The following is a 17,829-nucleotide window of genomic DNA, read 5'->3' on the forward strand; positions in this document are numbered from 1 at the left end:
GATTACGAATTACAATTTACACATTTAACATTAATAATTTACTAAATAAAAAGGGGAATTCCTGTAAACAGTAGTCTAGGAATAAACATCATTTAAAAACCCACACTTTAAAATCTAATAAATGAGGGGGTAATAATAAGTGATAAAACTACCCAAAGTGCATCTAAAATTGTAAAACCCATCCATTTACCAAATTTACCTTTCCTATTGTGATATTATTATGGGTAGGATAAACGTGTTGTTATATAACCTAATACCAATAGTGTTGTGAAGAATGCCCATGAAATTATATAAACCAAATGCCAGGGCTGATGTGTAGTTCTGTGCCAGTGTACTCTTCCCCAAATATATCCATGTGTTGGTTAGGGCTCGTGCTAGTGTTATACTTATTATGAAGATCTAATATCAGTGGGATAAGGGCATCTTTCACACAGGGTAGTACCATTTTGTTATTCAGCAAGTCTTGGGCCTTATACTGTCCCTAATAAAATCTTTCTCTTTTCCCTCAGCGACAGTCGGAATCCAGCTCCCTCTCTGAGATTTACAAGGTGAGTAGAAAAGAGGGGAAAATAATGTGAACACTCACTGTAAATGCTGCAAGAGCATGGAATCTGGGAGTTGGTTTGGTGATGGACATATTTTACCCTTTTTAAATATTATGTTATGCATAAAATTCTCCTTTTATTCTATTTTGTTGTCCAGCCTCCTGATGGTCGGCTGACCAAGGATGTGCTCCTCGGAGAGGGCGGCACTGGAGACGTCTACCAGGTAAGGGACCAACTAAATTAGGGTTGAATAGAAAGAACTTACTCAGTGGTTCACAAAAAGGCTTAAATAGCTCTGCACTGAATTTAGTATCTTCCCAAAATGCCTTGTTAAACCAAGACTTGCTAAAACAAAGTGTAAGTTAAACTTTTCTGTCTGTATTACAGGGACGACACCATCGGAAAGGTGTGGTGGCCGTGAAGATAGCCAACATCAGTCGGGTAACGTATCTTTATATTTCCATTTGTTATATCATGCCTGTTTGTGAGGTTGCCTATGTGAGCTAAAGGGATTTCTATTATTCCACTCCAGGATGAAGACTCAGTCTGCAGGGAGCTGATGTTTCTCCAGCAGTTCAGCGGCCACAAGAACGTCGCCTCTTTCTTTGGAGCCTACTACAGGGCTCCACTCACGGAGTGCTCATCGGAGCTCTTGGAAGTAAGAAATTATTTACAGATCACTGCTAGAGATGATATAATACACGGCCTTAAATACTTTCTTTCTATTGCAGATTGCTCTTGAATACTGTGGTGGCGGTTCTCTCCACAACCTCATCAACAAGACCAATGGCCAATCCCTGAAGGAGACCTGGATTGGTTATATCTGCAAGGAGGTTTTAAAGGTAAGGTCAGATTTACCCCTTAAGGACTTTTCTTTAATTGCATAGATTATATATACAATCTGTTTGTTGGGAATGTTTAGTCTTATGTCTGTAACATTCTCTATCTCCCCAGGGGCTGCACCACATCCACAAGAACCGGGTCGTTCATAAAGACATAAAGAGCCTGAACATCATGCTCACAGAGACAGCCAAAGTGAAGATCAGTGAGTAAAACTTACAGTTATAATGGAGTAATGGATGGTGGGGAGCTTCTGTGAATTTGGAGTCAGGGGGTTTCATAATTCAGGTTTCTATCTTATTGTGGTCAAACAAATTATTTTCCATTAATATATTCTATCTGTCATTTCAGTCGACTTTGGAAACAGCTGGAACCTGGACCCGCAAACTGGATTGTGCCACGAAGCGGAAGGGACTCCACATTGGATGGCACCCGAGACCATAAGGCAGAAGGGCCAGCGCCTGGCGTATGACACCAAAGTATGTTGTACTTATAATACTTGTAACAACACTGAGCATTTACCTATTAGTGTTAATGGGACATAGAGGAAGTAATTTTCTCATGGGGGGAAAGAAGTTTTTCTGAAACGTTGGGTTTCTTACCTTTTTGCACAATGTGTCTGCTTTAAAATATTTGTTCTTTTGCTCAGTTATGTAACTGCTATTGTTTGTAATGGAGATGTATTGCTGTATACGTTTATAAATATAATTTTAAAAAAAAGCATTTTCTCACGTTTACATATAACATGGTGTGCTTTATTACTAGGGTGTGCATTGGGATATTTTAGAAGTTGTATTTTGTTCTGTTTTGGCCATAATTGACCTAAGGAGAATGCCATGTACTTTTGCTCCCATACAAATATATGTATATGTTTCTAAAGTAGAATATGAAAGAGTAGTAGCCTCCTTATTTAGATTTTATTAAAAACCCACTAACTCAATTCTCTCCTTCTAATGCTCTTTTGTTTGTCTTTTGCAGTGTGACATCTGGTCGCTGGGTATAACCGCCATCGAAATGGCCGAGGGACAAGAACGTAAGTGAATCACAACAATTGTGGCTGCTTATGGATACTTTATTTTAGACTTTGAGCAGCAAGAACTTCTGAACCAGAATGGGAAGAATTGAAGCTTATTCGCCATTTCCAGCAAAAAGACCTTTTCGTAAATAGATCTGTTATAGACATGTTTGAAGGGTCTGATATATTTGTTGTTAACTTCTAGCTTACGCAGGGCAATACCCAGTGGAGCACCTGATCAGAGAAGCCCAACCACCGAAGCTTCGATCAAAGACCTGGTGAGTCCTTCCCATGTCTCTGTGCATTGTGTCTGTGCAATGGAACTCTGCTTATATACTTACATCAGTGGTTTTTTGCCAACTTCTATATCCAAACAGGACTGTTACATTCAGACAAGTCACAAGTGATAATAGGGCAAAAATTGCAATAGCTCACCCTGGGTTCCAATTTCCCACTTTAAAGACAAGCTGAACTGGATAATGGTTAATGAACGACTAACCAGTATAATTATGGATAAAAATGAGAAACTCAAGGAAATATGGGAACCGTGGTATAAATACTCTTTCCGACTACAGAAACCCCTTCGATCCTTTTGTAAGAACTATATGATAACATCATATGTAAGCGTTTATTTTGTAACACTTTGAATTTTTTCAGACCTGGAATAACTAATACTTAATGATATTTCGTTCCACTGTAAACCCATTGCATTACTCTATAGTATGGCATTTAAGGGACCTTGCAGAAACCACCCTAGAGCATGCAATACTCATCACCAATGTTTATTAAATATAATATGCTGTCAGTAAGTACTGTTGATTTAAACAGTTTCCTTTCCTTTGAACGATCCCCCAGTCAGATTGAGACGGAACCGATTTTATTTCTGTCCTCTCTCTCTCCCCATTTCTTTTCTCTATGCAAATATTTCATGCGATTACATAATTGTAATAACTACTTATCTCTTTTGATATATTAAGATTCAAATAAAAATGTTTGATAGAAGCTATAATAGGGGAATTTCAGTCTCAGCTTTGGGGATGTGTATTTTATTTTAAAGATCCCATAACTGTGTTACAAGAATAGGGCTTGTTTGATTGCAGCTCCACATCATTCCTCTAAATGCAGGCTGGGTTATGGGTGCGTATGGTCTCTGCCCTAACTCCTGCATTTACAGAGGATTAAGTAAAAATGTGTGGGGAAATCATTGGACATTACCAGTCCCCCCCTACACACATAGCTGTAATAGTCTATGTCACTATAGATATGCCAATATTGTCCCCTTCATATCTTTGTTGACTGATATGGCATAGCTGTGGGTAATCCTGGGATTTGGGATTCCTCTAACACTTCAGGATAACTATTTGTTTCTCATCTATATATTGTTATTGTACTTTAGCCAGGAATCCTGCTGCCCCCATGCTCCTGTGATTCCCATCCCACCCCCAAAATGGCCACACAGCTCACAGCCAAACTGAATTAATCAGGGCACATCAAACAAAGCAAAATATATTTGTAGCTATAACCATATATCAGTTTAAAGGGGTTGTTCACCTTTGAGTTATCTTTTAATATGATGTACTAAAATATATTCTGATACAATTTGAAATTGGTTCTCATTCGTTATTATGTATGGTTTTTGAGTTATCTGGCTTTTTATTCAGCAGCTCTCCAGTTTGCCATTTCTGGTTGCTAAGGTCCAAATTACCTAAGCAACCATGCATTGCTTTTAATAAGAGGCTGGAATATGAATTGGAGAGGCCTGAATAGAAAGACAAGTAATGAAAAGTAGCAATAACGATACATTTGTAGCCTCAGAGAGCATTTGTTTTTAGATGGGGTCAATGACCACCATATGAGAGCTGGAAAGAGTCAGAAGAAGAAGAATGCAAATAATTTAAAAAATATAAATAAAATAATGAAGACCAATTGAAAAGTTGCTTAGAATTGACCATTCTATAAGATGCTAAAAGTTAACTTAAAGGTGAACCATCCCTTTAATTCTATGTGATGTTTAACATTCTTTAGTCATTTTCTCTCTTTCTCAGCATTTTAGGCATTTGAAGGGATAGATGTTTTTTTACTACATAAAGCTAAAAGAACTTCTCATTCCTTTTATCCAGGTCACAAAGTTTTGTGTCTTTTCTGGAGTCCTGTTTGACGAAGGATCCTTCTGAGAGAGGAAGTGCCGAAGAACTCCTGCAGCACCCATTCATCAAAGAACTGCCCCCTAAGAAGATCATCAGGGCTGAGATTGAAGAACATCTCCGGGCTCTGCAGAACCGGCCGGCCAAGAAAGGTGAGGGAATCCATTATATCTGATACAACTGCACCACCACAGAGTGTAAATCAACACTGAAATGAGACACTGCAAAATGAAAGTGGTGCTGGGAATAATAAAATGTATTTTTATTTTTTTTAAATGTTTTATTGCATTTTACTTTTGAGCAGAATGCATTCCTTATCGCAATATGAATAGTGAAAATATTTTAAGGGCTACATCACCTTAATATTACATTTTAGTACATTATTGACAATGAGATTCTAAGAATTTGCATTTGGTCTTCAGTTTATATTTCATAATTCTGCCATCACATCAAAGTTGTGGGTTGGAAAGAAAACCTCTTTGCCAATGACCTTGTGCGTGGGGCCCCACTATGGACCGCTACCCGGGAAGGAATTTCTCTGTAGGGTGTCTGTCCATGTTTATTTAAAATGATCATCTATCTTATCATTTCCAAATAATTGGACAAAACAGGAATTTAATGTTGGTTATTTCCTCACTTTGCTTTTTTTAATCTATACAGGATTGAAGGGAAAAGCTATGAAACAGCTGCGTCGCGCTTGTGACTTCTACGCACGCAACACAGCAGAGGAACAAAAAGTGGCTCTGCAAATGGCCCTGGAGGGCTTTCCCTGTAACTGATCTTGTGGCCAGTAACAGCAACAGCCCAGAATGAATCTCTTGTGTAAAATTCTAGGTGAAAGAAACATCCACAGAGAAAGGTACCGTCTCCATTCAATATCACTATTCATTGGTTCTACAGAGCATTAGACCAACATTCTCTGCATTTACTGCTTGAAATCTTTCCCACATGCAAAGAGACAAGCAGATAAGTGCACACCCTGAGATGTTATGGGCTACAGACAGTAGCCTTATTGCATCATACTGAAATAAGAAACTTTCTAAATACAATCAATTAAATATTCTGTACAGTTTCTGAAGTAATCAAGTTTATCTTAAGTATCCCTCTCTCAGCATCTGTTTCTCTTCATTCTCTCTACATGCAGCAGTTGGGTGTCAGATATTCATTGACAGTTAGATCCAATATATCTTATAGGGGGGCTTCATTTCCTAGCAGATGTATTAGAGCTCACTCAAACAACTGATTCCAGTACAAACAAAATCTAATAAAATAACTGCCATGTAATCCTACATGATGAGACATGATGTCTGGTGATTTTAATAGTGAGCTCTAATACATCTTCTAGGCAAAAGGCCCCCCCCTATAAGATATACTGGATCTAACTAGCAATGAATGTCTGAACCCCAACTCCCATGAAGACAGAACGTAGAGAAACAGATGCTGAGAGAGGCAAAGTGAAGATAAACTTGATTATTTCAGACACTGTACAGAATATTTAATTGATTGTATTTGGAAAGTTTCTTATTTCTCATATATCCATATAAGGTTGCTGCCACCACAAGGGGATTTTCAAAATGTATTTGGCCTATAAAGGCTTAGTAACATTCATGAATCTGTAATTCTAATTCTCTGCTTTCCTACTATTACCCATTACTGTTAATGAGGCCTATGCCAAAGTATAAAATTCTTTCTAATGCCATGCTTCTTAATGAATATTCATAATGATAGATTACTAATTGATTTTTATTTTATATTACAGGTGAAGCAGCTCAACCAGTGGTGACTTTGAGATTAGTGCAGCTCCACCAGCAGTGTCTGCTCCTCCCCTGAAGCACCAGGATGATCATTTACTAATGTAACCAGTGGCATCTATCTTGAGATCATGCAACACCACCAGCAGTCTCAAATTCAAGGTTCACATCTCCACCAGTGGTACCTTACATTTCAACTACTGTACCATTATTCTACCCACTGCTTCTATATTTCACACATATCTATTTGCACACACCATCTCTTCTTCTTCTACTGTTCCTCCTCCACCATGTTGGTACACCTTCAGCATTTGCGGTTCCACCTACCATAGCCCAAACAGTGCCTCTATTTATGGCTCATTTAATATTTAATTTCAGGCTACCACAGCTGCAACAGTGGTGTCTGGAATTCATGTTACTACATCATAAATCTCTAAAATCACATCACATTTCATACAACCATTGCTCCAATAACGACATCCGCTTAGAATTTCACAGACTTAGAAGTAGCATTTAGCATTAGCAGTAGCATTTATCAGAGATATTTTTTATTACCATACCTCCACCCATGGCCTCTTCTTTTCATTCACCTTTAGCTCCACTATCAGCCTCTTCCCCTTATTCTTCTGAACCTATACCAGCAGGCTCAGTCATCATACCAACACACTTCCACCATCACCTTCTTATTTTCAAGGCAACACCAGTAGTAGTGATTACTGTCAACTACCATATCTGCAATTGCTGGGCCCCCTTTTGCATATTTGTTATGCTTAAAAATTCATCTGATTCACCAGTAGCTGTTGCCTTCACATAGCCCCAAGAAACCTTCTCCTTGAATCTAAATTCTCATCTACATTTTTATTGTTCCCTTAGTTCAGAATTATTAAAAAGTTATCTTTAAAATACCATTGCTCCTAATTTCACATCTCTTGCCTTCAAACATTCACTTCTCCTATAGCCGAGTAAAAATTATGCCCATATATTAACTAGTTTAAAGGGTTACATCCATCTTTAGGTAGGGAAAAACACAGGGATACTGACATGAAATCTTAGTAGAAGTTGATCCATGGACTTGTCCGATTGCCCTTTGGGAGTCAGGAAGGAATTTTTCCCCCTCTGAGGCAAATTGGCTCTGGCTTCAGATGGGGGTTTTCGCCTTTCTCTGGATCAACTACTAAATAGGTCCCATTTACACTACAATTTTAACTTAATGGACGTGAGTTCTTTCCTTTTTAAATTAATATAAATAAATTTGCAGTATATAAATACATTATATAATTGTGTTCTTGCATTTTTATTGTACCCTAGTATTGTTTGGGATAGGAATATTAGAGGGGATGGAGAGCTGTAGTGCAAGGGAAATGGTTCAGGAATCAAGGGGTATGAGAAATGGGTGAAAAAGATGAAGAAATTTAAGAAGGGAATAAGCCATGTCTGGATCCAGCCCTACTGGTCTGCACTGAGGCCAGATTTATTGTCATTGTACTTGAAGGAAAATATTTTAACTTTACACATATGATATAAAGCGTACAGAAGCACATAACTCAGATAAGTACATCTTCAGATTGGGTTAAGCCGGTTCTGGTTTATTAACATGTAATTACCCTTACTAAATTTTGGGCCTAGCAGGGACTATCCCATAAACATATCACATATATTAGTAGCCTTTGGAACTATGGGTCAGTGGCCAAACATGTTGCTGTGATCAATACAATTTGGGAGTAGGAAAGATTGACCCATAAACATGTCACTGACATTAGAAGACGTTTTCCCTAGATGCGACTGGCTCATAGACATGACATTGCCATTAGTATTATTTTGGCATCTACACAAAGCTAAATTGCTGCACGCCGAACCAGAGTAGTAGTGAAAAAAGGTGACAGAGGGTATTTTTATGCAGGTCCTACATGCAATGATTTCAATTAACACAGATGGAAAATTATTGTGGGCCCTTTGTTGCACTAAGAAGAAGTGATTTCAAGTGGTTGACAAGACACCCAATCTGCCATCAGCCTTAGGAAAAGCTATAGGATCCCTGGGCTAAATGAAGAAGTGTATAATTGAATACCCATTTATAGCATAATGTATATATCACCCTAGTACCCTGCTCCCCAGGGGTGCAAATCTGCCTCCCTCTGAAGAGGATCCCACCCCACCAGAGTTCCCAGGAAGGATTTTTCTTCTAAATGTGGGATGTAACTTTACCAATGACAATGATGTTGGATATGTGAAACAGCCCTGTCCCAAACATGACACCATATAGTCTATGATGATTTCAGGTTTTTACTTAAAAGAGAGGTTATTGTATTTAAATGCAGGCTGTGTCTGTATCAGCTTGTCAGTTCTCTTTGGCCCACACTTTGATATTAGTCCCATCACCCTCTGCATGACGCTGCTTTCCCACATGTCAGGAGAATGTAGAATGACGTTGGGCAGGCTGCCATGTTTCACATAAGGTTGAATAACAAATCCTTCTCATCCATGCCCACTGATATTCATGAACATGGGAAACATGACACTGCTTCTGAGATTTGGTACCACACCACCATGTTTTCACTGGGGCCAGGTGTCCCTTGCACTGATTTAAGCTGGGCGCAGTTACATTATAGTAAGCTCCCAAGAAGTATTATACTGATTCTTGGCACCCCTGGGTTTTCCCTTTCCGGTATAAATGTTGTTGCATGACTTTGTAAGCACTTTAGGCAACAGCACTGATGGGGTTGAAGGTCCTGCAGCATGTATAGGGCTCAATGAGTCTACATTTTGTGGTACACACAATGTGCCAGTGCAGGGCATGAGTGGGTATGTGCAGAGTGCCAGTGTGCATATTGGTAATATGGACTGATCTATTATATGATAAGAATATTTGTCCCTATTCTGTATAAATGGGGGGGAGGGGCTATTCACACTCCTGTGCCCAATGGGACCTTCCATGCTGAAACAGCTCTGTATATTATATATACAGGCAAACCGCATTTTCTTCTTGATAATTTGCAACAACCCCTAAGCTGGCCATTCACTTACAGATACCATTTTAACTACTGCATGGTGCATCAACAGATGAAGAAGTGAAGAGAAGCCACAGTTCCTGATTGTTTTGGCCATTGGCTGAAATGAGCATATCAAAGAAAAGTGACCGTACCATGCAAGACCCCTTGGACACTAACAATCAGTTTGGCGCATGGGCACATTGCTTGAATACCACAGGATCAGACAGTGTTTATTTTAAGTCTTTAGATTACAAACAGAATTGTGTGTTAATGAACCATAACTGTTTCTTAAATTCAGATTTTTTTTTTATTTGTCTTTAAAATACTTACAAAAACACAGTAGCAAAATGTTTTATATACATATTACATCATATCTGTTATTGTATATCTGTAACGAGAAAAAGAAGTGTGTCAGCATTTGGTTGACAAATTTATTATCTTAACACTGGCAAGTAAGTGTTCCAATTACACCAGCAACAGTTGGTCTAAAAACAATTTTGAAAAAATACTACCGATGTCACTGGTTGCTATAAATAGGTATTACTCTTCACATTGTTCAATTAATAATCACATATTGCAGTCATCCGGTTGCCTATCCAAGACAAGTATCCATATACTTCACCAGAGAGGTCAATTGCACATACACAGAGTCTAAGGGGCAAATTCACTAAGATTCGTAGTTGGGCCAGGCGTAACTTCGCCGCACTTTGCCACACTTCGTCCGGCGTAGTTCGTTTCGCCAGCGCTCCGCAAATTCACTAAAATCCAAAGTTGCGCTCAGGGGTAGCGTAAGGTTGCGAAGTTGCGCTAGCGTTGATTCGTTAAGCGAAGCGAAGTTATGCTAGCGATGGTTAATTTGCATACGGCGCCAAATTCAAATTTCAATGGAGGAATATGTAGCAGCACTACAAATGCCTGGAAAACCTTCAAAACATCAAATAAAATTTTTTTTTTTGCCCTACACATGTGCCCACTGTATAGTTAAGTTGCCATGAGTTAGGAAATGTAGGGGGGAAGGAGGGGAGCCCCAAAATATTTTTCGATCTTTTTCAGCCTATCACCCATAATATAGAAAAAACGCCAGCGTTTTTTGGGACTTAGAAAAAATTTGAACTTTTTTTGAAGAAATCCCTATCTACTCTATTGCGCTTCGCCTGGTCTGAGGTGGCGAAAGAAGTCTAGCGTAAAAGGTATCGTTCAGTACAATGCGCGCGTTAGTGAATTTGCGTAGTTACGTCCTTTGCAAATTCGTAAGGGTGCGATGTAACACTAGCGAATTTACGCCAGCGTTCGTTAGAGAATTTGCGAAGTAACGAAAATGACCAACGCTAGCGAATTGACGCTAGCGTTAGGCGCTACGGCGCTTAGTGAATTTGCCCCTAACACTCCTTGCTTATATGTGATATTAGTGATTTTCTGTTTCTGAATAGCAGAACAGCCCCATGGGCACTCAGAATCCCTCCCCATTTGAATGGCAATCAGCTGAGGGGTTAAAGATTGCTGCTTGCTTTTCATAATAAACTGACAAGAATGTTCCTTGGCTTACATAAATGTCTGATGATCTGTGATAAATACAGTTAGTTCCGTAAATCTTTGGACAGAGACAGCTTTTTTCTAATTTTGGTTCTGTACATTACCACTATGACTTTTAAATGAAAAAACTCAGATGCAGTTGAACTGCAGACTTTCAGCTTTAATTCAGTGGGTTGAACAAAACGATTGCATAAAAATGTGAGGAACTAAAGCCTTTTTTTAACACAATCACTTCATTTCAGGGGCTCAAAAGTAATTGGACAATTGACTCAAAGGCTATTTCATGGGCAGGTGTGGGCAATTCCTTTGTAATGTCATTATTAATTAAGCAGATAAAAGCCCTGGAGTTGATTTGAGGGGGGGGGTGCTTGAATGTGGATGATTTTGTTGTGACCAGACATTATGCCGTCAAAGGAGCTCTCCATGTAGGTGAAACAAGCCATCCTTAAGCTACAATATTAGGAGTTTGGTACAGTTTGGTTCATCCTGAGAAAGAAAGAAAGCACCGGTGAACTCAGCAACGCAAAAAGACCCAAACATCCACTGAATACAACAGTGGTGTATGAGAAACCCCTTCACAACAGCCAAACAAGTGAACAACACTCTCCAGGAGGTAGGTGTATCAATATCCAAGTCTACCATAAAGAGAAGACTGCATGAAAGTAACTACAAAGGGTGCACTGCAAGGTGCAAGCCACTCATAAGCATCAAGAATAGAAAGGTTAGATTGGAATTTGCTATAAAAAAAAATATCTAAAAAAGCCAGCACAGTTCTGGAAAAACATTCTTTGGACAGATGAAAACAAGATCAACCTCTACCAGAATGATGGCAAGAAAAAAGTATGAAGAGAAAGCTCATGATCCAAAGCATACCACATCTCTATAAAACATGGTGGAGGCAGTGTGATGGCTTGGGTGTGCATGGCTGCCAGTGGCACTGGGACACTAGTGTTTATCCATGATGTGACACAGGACAGAAGCAGCCAAATGAATTCTGATGTGTCAGAGACAATGTCTGCTCAAATCCAGCTAAATGCAGCTAAATTGGTTGGGAGATGTTTAATAATACAGATGGACAATGACCCAAAACATACAGCCAAAGCAACCCAGGAGTTTATTAAAGCAAAGAAGTGGAATATTCTTGAATGGCCAAGTCAGTCACCTGATCTGAACCCAATTGAGCATGCATTTCACTTGTTGAAGACTAAACTTGGGACAAAAAGGCCCACAAACAAACAGCAACTGAAAGCCGCTGCAGTAAAGGCCTGGCAGAGCATTAAAAAGGAGGAAACCCAGAATCTGGTGATGTCCATGAGTTCAAGACTTCAGGCTGTCATTGCCAACAAAAGGTTTTCAACCAAGTATTAGAAATGAACATTTTATTTTCAGTTTTTTTATTTGTCTAATTACTTTTGAGCCCCTGAAATGAAGTGATTGCCCCCCCCTAGAAAAATTCAGTTGCCAAAAAAACTTGCCTTTAGCTTCCTGCAGGCGCAGCCTGTAACCCCATCCGTCAGTGCTGCTCCAGACTGCGAGAACTTAGGAGGGTGCAGTAGAAGCAGCACTGACAGGGCGCAGAGGAGGAAAGGGCCAGCCAAAGCACAAACTACCTGCCTAGATATGAGGGTTGGCCACAGGGTCAGTGTATCCTAGTGGGAGCTGGGAGGCCAAGGAGGGTGCCGCAGCCGCCACTTGGTCTCTTCTCTGAGCTGCAGTTTATTATACAGTGTGTTTGGCTGGTTGTTTTCCACGAGAAGTTGTGAATGCAACGTGAGTTCCTGGCACAGTTAGGAGCTACATGCTCCCTCCCCGCCGTCTGGGAAAATGCAGCCTGACACTGAACGTGGGTCTGGGATGTGATTCGCTGCCAATAGGATTGTTGCCGGATGATACCCTTTTTTGATACCAACTTACTTGCCCCCCCCGGAAAATTTTCTGCGGATGTCCATGCTTCCTCAGCTACTTGGTGGTCAGAATGGTTGGAAAATGACCAGCAGGTGTAGCTGTTGTAGCAAAATCATTTATATTAACAGTACAAGTTAACCTGCCTGATCGACATCTGGTAATTTTTCAGCAAGAAAACGGTCAGGGAAACCCGTTGGAGGGCCCCATACACTGTGTTGAATAAATAATGTAGCAGCACAGTTTCTGCATTGGAGTATCTGTTCCTATATCGAGAAGTATTAGACTATACACTATAAGGACATAAAGTTGGGACTGGATACTAAAGTTTTTCTGGCGCAAGCTGGGCTCGCATATTAAGCAAACTTTGAGGCCCATACACTGGCCAAAAAGCTGCCGACTTGGTCTGTGAGCAGCTTTTATTGGCTATATGGCCACCTTTAGTCTAAGATTGTATTCAAATACAGAGTCTCTGCACTACCTTCAATAATTAGACAGCGACATTTTGGCATACTGCTACTAAAAATGCCTTACCTTAACAACAGGATTGTGTCATATATTGCAATTTTAAGCTGGCATACGTCAAGTCATCAATCTGGCAGTCCATGCTAATTTTATCTGATTCATAGAATCTTTGCTCATTATACATTTTACAGGACTAGGTTACCTGCACTACTTGCGCTTCAAAGAACCCACTTGGCTGCCTTTTTAGACACCAGTGGATCACCTGACTATAGATGAGGTGGATCTACACATGGACTGGTCATGCTCCTGTATAAACTATAAAAGGAAGTTGTGCTCACCACTTTTTTTAACATTAGCGGCTCATAGCGGTATTTGACATATGTATTTTGGTCACAGCCTCATTGCACCGCCTAGGTTTAAAATAGGTGACACAACTTTCCTGTTGTCTAGATTGTTTGTCACTAGGTGCACCTTTTCTGGAAAAAAACACCAGCCTTCCTACTGTATATTCTTGCCATTTTTTCCTATTAATTGGCATCAAACATCATTGTTACCGGCCAGGTGGCAACCCTAATTGTCACTTAGGCCACTGACTAAAGGGGCAATGCTCAAGAGATTTAACTGGGGAGGATTGACTGATAAAATGCTTGTTCTAGCATTTTCAAGGGATTCTAATTTTGATGGTGCATTTTTAGGTGGACTGTTGGTAAAATGCCTGAGATTTGTCATAAATCTCACAAGGGATGATAAAACAAGGAGCAAAGTGCTAAAATGCAGTTATATGTAGAAATTCCACATTCTGCCATGTCTTACCCAATCCTCAGGACATGGTGAAACCCATGATTTGCATTTTTTCGTCAGAGAGCCGGGAGTAGTAGTATTGCCATTATACATATAGACCCGTCCAGCCTCAGTTCCAAGTATTGTGAGTGTTACATCATTTCTTAGAGGTGATGTCACTATGATTTCATCTGTGAATGGAAAATGTAACCAAAGAGTAAACTAGATTCTCACATCATCATAAGTATATAAGAATTATGTGCTTTCTGGGTGATTCATTTAAACATACTGAATTTAAAGAAACTGTACCAAACAATGGGATATGGCAACTAGTTAGGTTCCCCAATGACTGGGCAGGAAAGTTATCCCAAGCCAGTTCTATAGTCAAAGAAGAGATGCGCATGCTGGCCTGGGGTGAAAGTCACAGATATTTTTGTTACATGCAGTGATGTACAGTACCATTATCACCAGTTTAACATTATAACATATTCCCTTGAAAGTGTATATCCTACTTTACATTTATTCCTTGTATATCTTTCCATGCATTAACAATGGCTAGAAACTACATTCATACAATCTATATACACTTCTTATGTAATTACAGTCACCCCGGGTAAATAATGGAACACAAAATTATACTACTAGTTTCACACAGAAGGAAGCACTTCATACCAAGGCCATCATTGTCCAGATCATTTAAATGAATCTTAGCCCCAAATCGAGCGTATGCCCAGTCTCCACTCAGAGTGCTCAGAGGAGATAATGAACTCCTTGATTTCAGCTCAAACACTGAAGCAGTCCCAGTGTGGTGCAAATGTCTAGATAGAAATGCAACTTGGTAGGTGGTACCTGCAAACAACCACATCACAGTCTGTTAATCAGGATAATATCCGACATCAAACACCTTAAAAAGCTGTTAAAAGTATATACATGTTCACATTTTTTTATTATTTTTCTAGTTGATGTCTAGTCTAGTCTAGTCTAGTTCAGACATCATACTGTATATCTTATAAAGAAACAGGGAGGTCCATGTATCAACATTTGAATTTTATTGGTTTTAGAATTTTTTTAAAACTACGATTCAATTCTATTTCTCGAAAATCACAAATGCCTCGTAATTTATTAAAATATCAGAATATAAAAAGGACGAACGGGAAAAAAAGCTGAATGAGCCTCAAAAACCTTTAAAAATGCTAGTTTTTCTGCATTTACTAGCAAAAAAATCCTAAAAGTCTGAATGGTTAAAAATTAGTCCAATAGGATCACAGCAGCTCCCATTAACTTCTATAGGATGCAGACCTGGATTTGTGGGTAGGCCACAAAGGTTCAGACCTAGGGTGACAAGATTTAGGGTCAGCATGCTGGTCAGCCACATTCTAATTTTTTTCTAAAGCCCTGGGAATGCTCAGGAGATTTTACAGTTATTTAAGGGCAAAGACAGATGAGAAGATTTGGGGGACTAATCATCCTGAACTGCCTCCCTGCCCCCTAGAACCTAAATAGCCTGCAGGGTGGCACTCGGAGCATTTCGTTTTCCGGAGTTGCCTCAAGAGGAAACTTCGGGCGACATCGGAAAATGAATCGCTCCGAGTGCCAATTTAGATTCTAGCTGGCCTGGAGGCAGTTCCGGGCAGATAAGTCGCCCGAAGAAGAGGCGATTTGTCACCGGGCGACTAATCTCTCTGAATCTTCTCATCTGTCTTGGCCCTTAAACTCCAGCGAACCTAATCCCCAGTGTTCCAGCAGAAACCTGCAAATGAACACGCTCGTGAGTGGTGGAGGGGGCAGGCGTGAGGAGCAGTGACAGGACCCTCTTAGCCTAGGAGTGCCCAAATTAGAAATCCAGGGCTGGCTAAAAGTGACTGCTTTACTTGCTGAATTTCTGTATTAGAGTTTTCGTGCTTTTTACATTTTATAAATCTTGAATTTTTTGACTTTTAGAGAAAAAAAAAGATTGATTTAGGAAAAAAAACAGAAATGTGAATGTTAATAACTAGACCCCCTAGTCGCTTTCAACAACACTATACTAGTTTACCTTAAAGGACAACATACACAAAGAATCGTATCAAATTGGCATATGGATTCCAGTATATATTGCCCTTTTACATCTGTATGTCACTCACTGACAGAAAATAATGCAGGTTCTAGATGTAACAGGAAGAAGTGTCAATAACACAGCTCTGTCCATTCATTGGCTGATGTAACCTAGCACAGCGTTTTTCAACCTGTGTGCCGCGGCACACTGGTGTGCCCCAAACTAATGTTAGGTGTGCCGCCTCACCCTGGAGTCGGCTTTGCTGCGCGCATGCGAAGGCAGAAGTGCGCGGACCTGACGCGACGTCATGTGACCTGCGTGTGCCTGGGCTGGTCAGACCGTCAGGGAACTGCGCGCAGCTTCGATGTGCATAGCCATAGACAGAGCAGAGCCTGGCAGAAGTCGGTAGGTATTCGAGCACTAGCCTGGATTCTGCCTTTAGCTGCTCTCTATGTATGTCTATGTGGTTGCATCTGTCTGAGGGCTATTGGATCTCACAGGAAATGGGTTGTTTGTGGCTGGCTTCACAAGGATACATGTCTTCATACAAAAGCACAATATACTGAAGGCTGTTTATGTGAGGGCCACTTTATACATCATTATAAGCATACAAATGGTTGGGGCTTTGGCACATATGAGTTGGTGAATATTTGTATTTGCGTACATAAATACAAGATATCAGATATATTAAAATGACATTTGTCATGAGTTTAGTTACTAACTAAACTCATGAAAAATGTCATTTTAATATATATCTGATATCTTGTATTTATGTACGCAAATACAAATATTCACCAACTCATATGTGCCAAAGCCCCAACCATTTGTATGCTTATAAATATAATGATGTATAAAGTGGCCCTCACATAAACAGCCTTCAGTAAAAAAAAATACCCTGCTGAGAATGATATTAACATCTTGCTGTACATGCACTTGCTCTGCTGGAAAACTGATGAAAAGCAGGTTTATTAATTCAAGTTGGCAAAAGGAGGAATCCCATTTGTGAGTGTGGGGGGGGGAGAGATCAATGCACCCCAGGGGCCCATGCACTGAGATGAAAACGAGACAACCCAGCTTATTAAAAAATATATATATTTACTGTAACACAGACTTTGTGTTACAGGCAGGAGAAGGGACATTTACATTATGTGTTGAACTATATAGATCCTATTAACTCAAAATTAGAACACTCTTTGGCTGTTTATCCTAACATTGCGGATGACACATAAAACTGAATAAGGGTTTTTTTTTCTGCATTCATTGTCAGTACCCTTATAACTACAGTGCTGGACCTTTCCTTGTATTATGTAAAACTGTATAAAGGGTGGTTTTGTGTTGTCTCACTATTAGGCTCCTTCTTTGCATACCATAAATGTGGAAGTTACCATTCTACCTGAAGTATTCTGCACTATGAAAAGTAGTACTTTTCATAGTGCAGAATACTTCAGGTAGAATGGTAACTTCCACATTTATGGTATGCAAAGAAGGAGCCTAATAGTGTAGCCAAATACAGTAGTATTAGTCTGCACACTATTAGTCTGCACACATCCCTGCCTCTGTGTCTGGGCTACTCACTGGGCTACTTCCAATTTCTTTGTAAAACATTTGATTTATTATTTTTTTTTATTGATTATTTTATTTATTTAGTACTTACACCTTACTTAAAATTTAGAAAGAAGGAAAATGTACATGGCACACCATGGGAGGCAGATTATCTCCTGCTGTATACAGGAGAAACATAAACATGATTAAAATGTGCCTAATGTTTCCCCCCTGCAGAACTGTGTTTGAAAACTCATTGTAAAAATTATCCAACGACAGTGAAAGTG

General features: G+C 39.6%; 1 protein-coding gene across 2 annotated transcripts; it reads left to right on the forward strand.

The window, feature by feature from the left end:
* LOC121394696 (serine/threonine-protein kinase 3-like) lies at positions 1–6,529 on the forward strand. 2 transcript variants are annotated; one of them, XM_041566328.1, is made up of 7 exons: positions 1–1,203; positions 1,277–1,590; positions 1,737–2,418; positions 2,606–2,678; positions 4,521–4,696; positions 5,205–5,403; positions 6,304–6,529. In XM_041566328.1, exons 3-6 carry the CDS (start codon positions 2,400–2,402, stop codon positions 5,321–5,323), a joined length of 387 nt encoding a protein of 128 aa, XP_041422262.1. In that variant the 5' UTR covers positions 1–1,203; positions 1,277–1,590; positions 1,737–2,399; the 3' UTR covers positions 5,324–5,403; positions 6,304–6,529. The 2 variants fall into 2 exon arrangements, with proteins under 2 accessions (XP_041422262.1, XP_041422263.1); XM_041566329.1 differs by lacking the exons at positions 1–1,203; positions 1,277–1,590 and having other exon boundaries at positions 1,635–2,418.
* The last annotated feature ends 11,300 nt before the right edge of the window (positions 6,530–17,829 follow it).

This window comes from Xenopus laevis, chromosome 6L (genome assembly GCF_017654675.1).
Source record: "Xenopus laevis strain J_2021 chromosome 6L, Xenopus_laevis_v10.1, whole genome shotgun sequence".
Lineage (NCBI taxonomy): Eukaryota > Metazoa > Chordata > Amphibia > Anura > Pipidae > Xenopus > Xenopus laevis.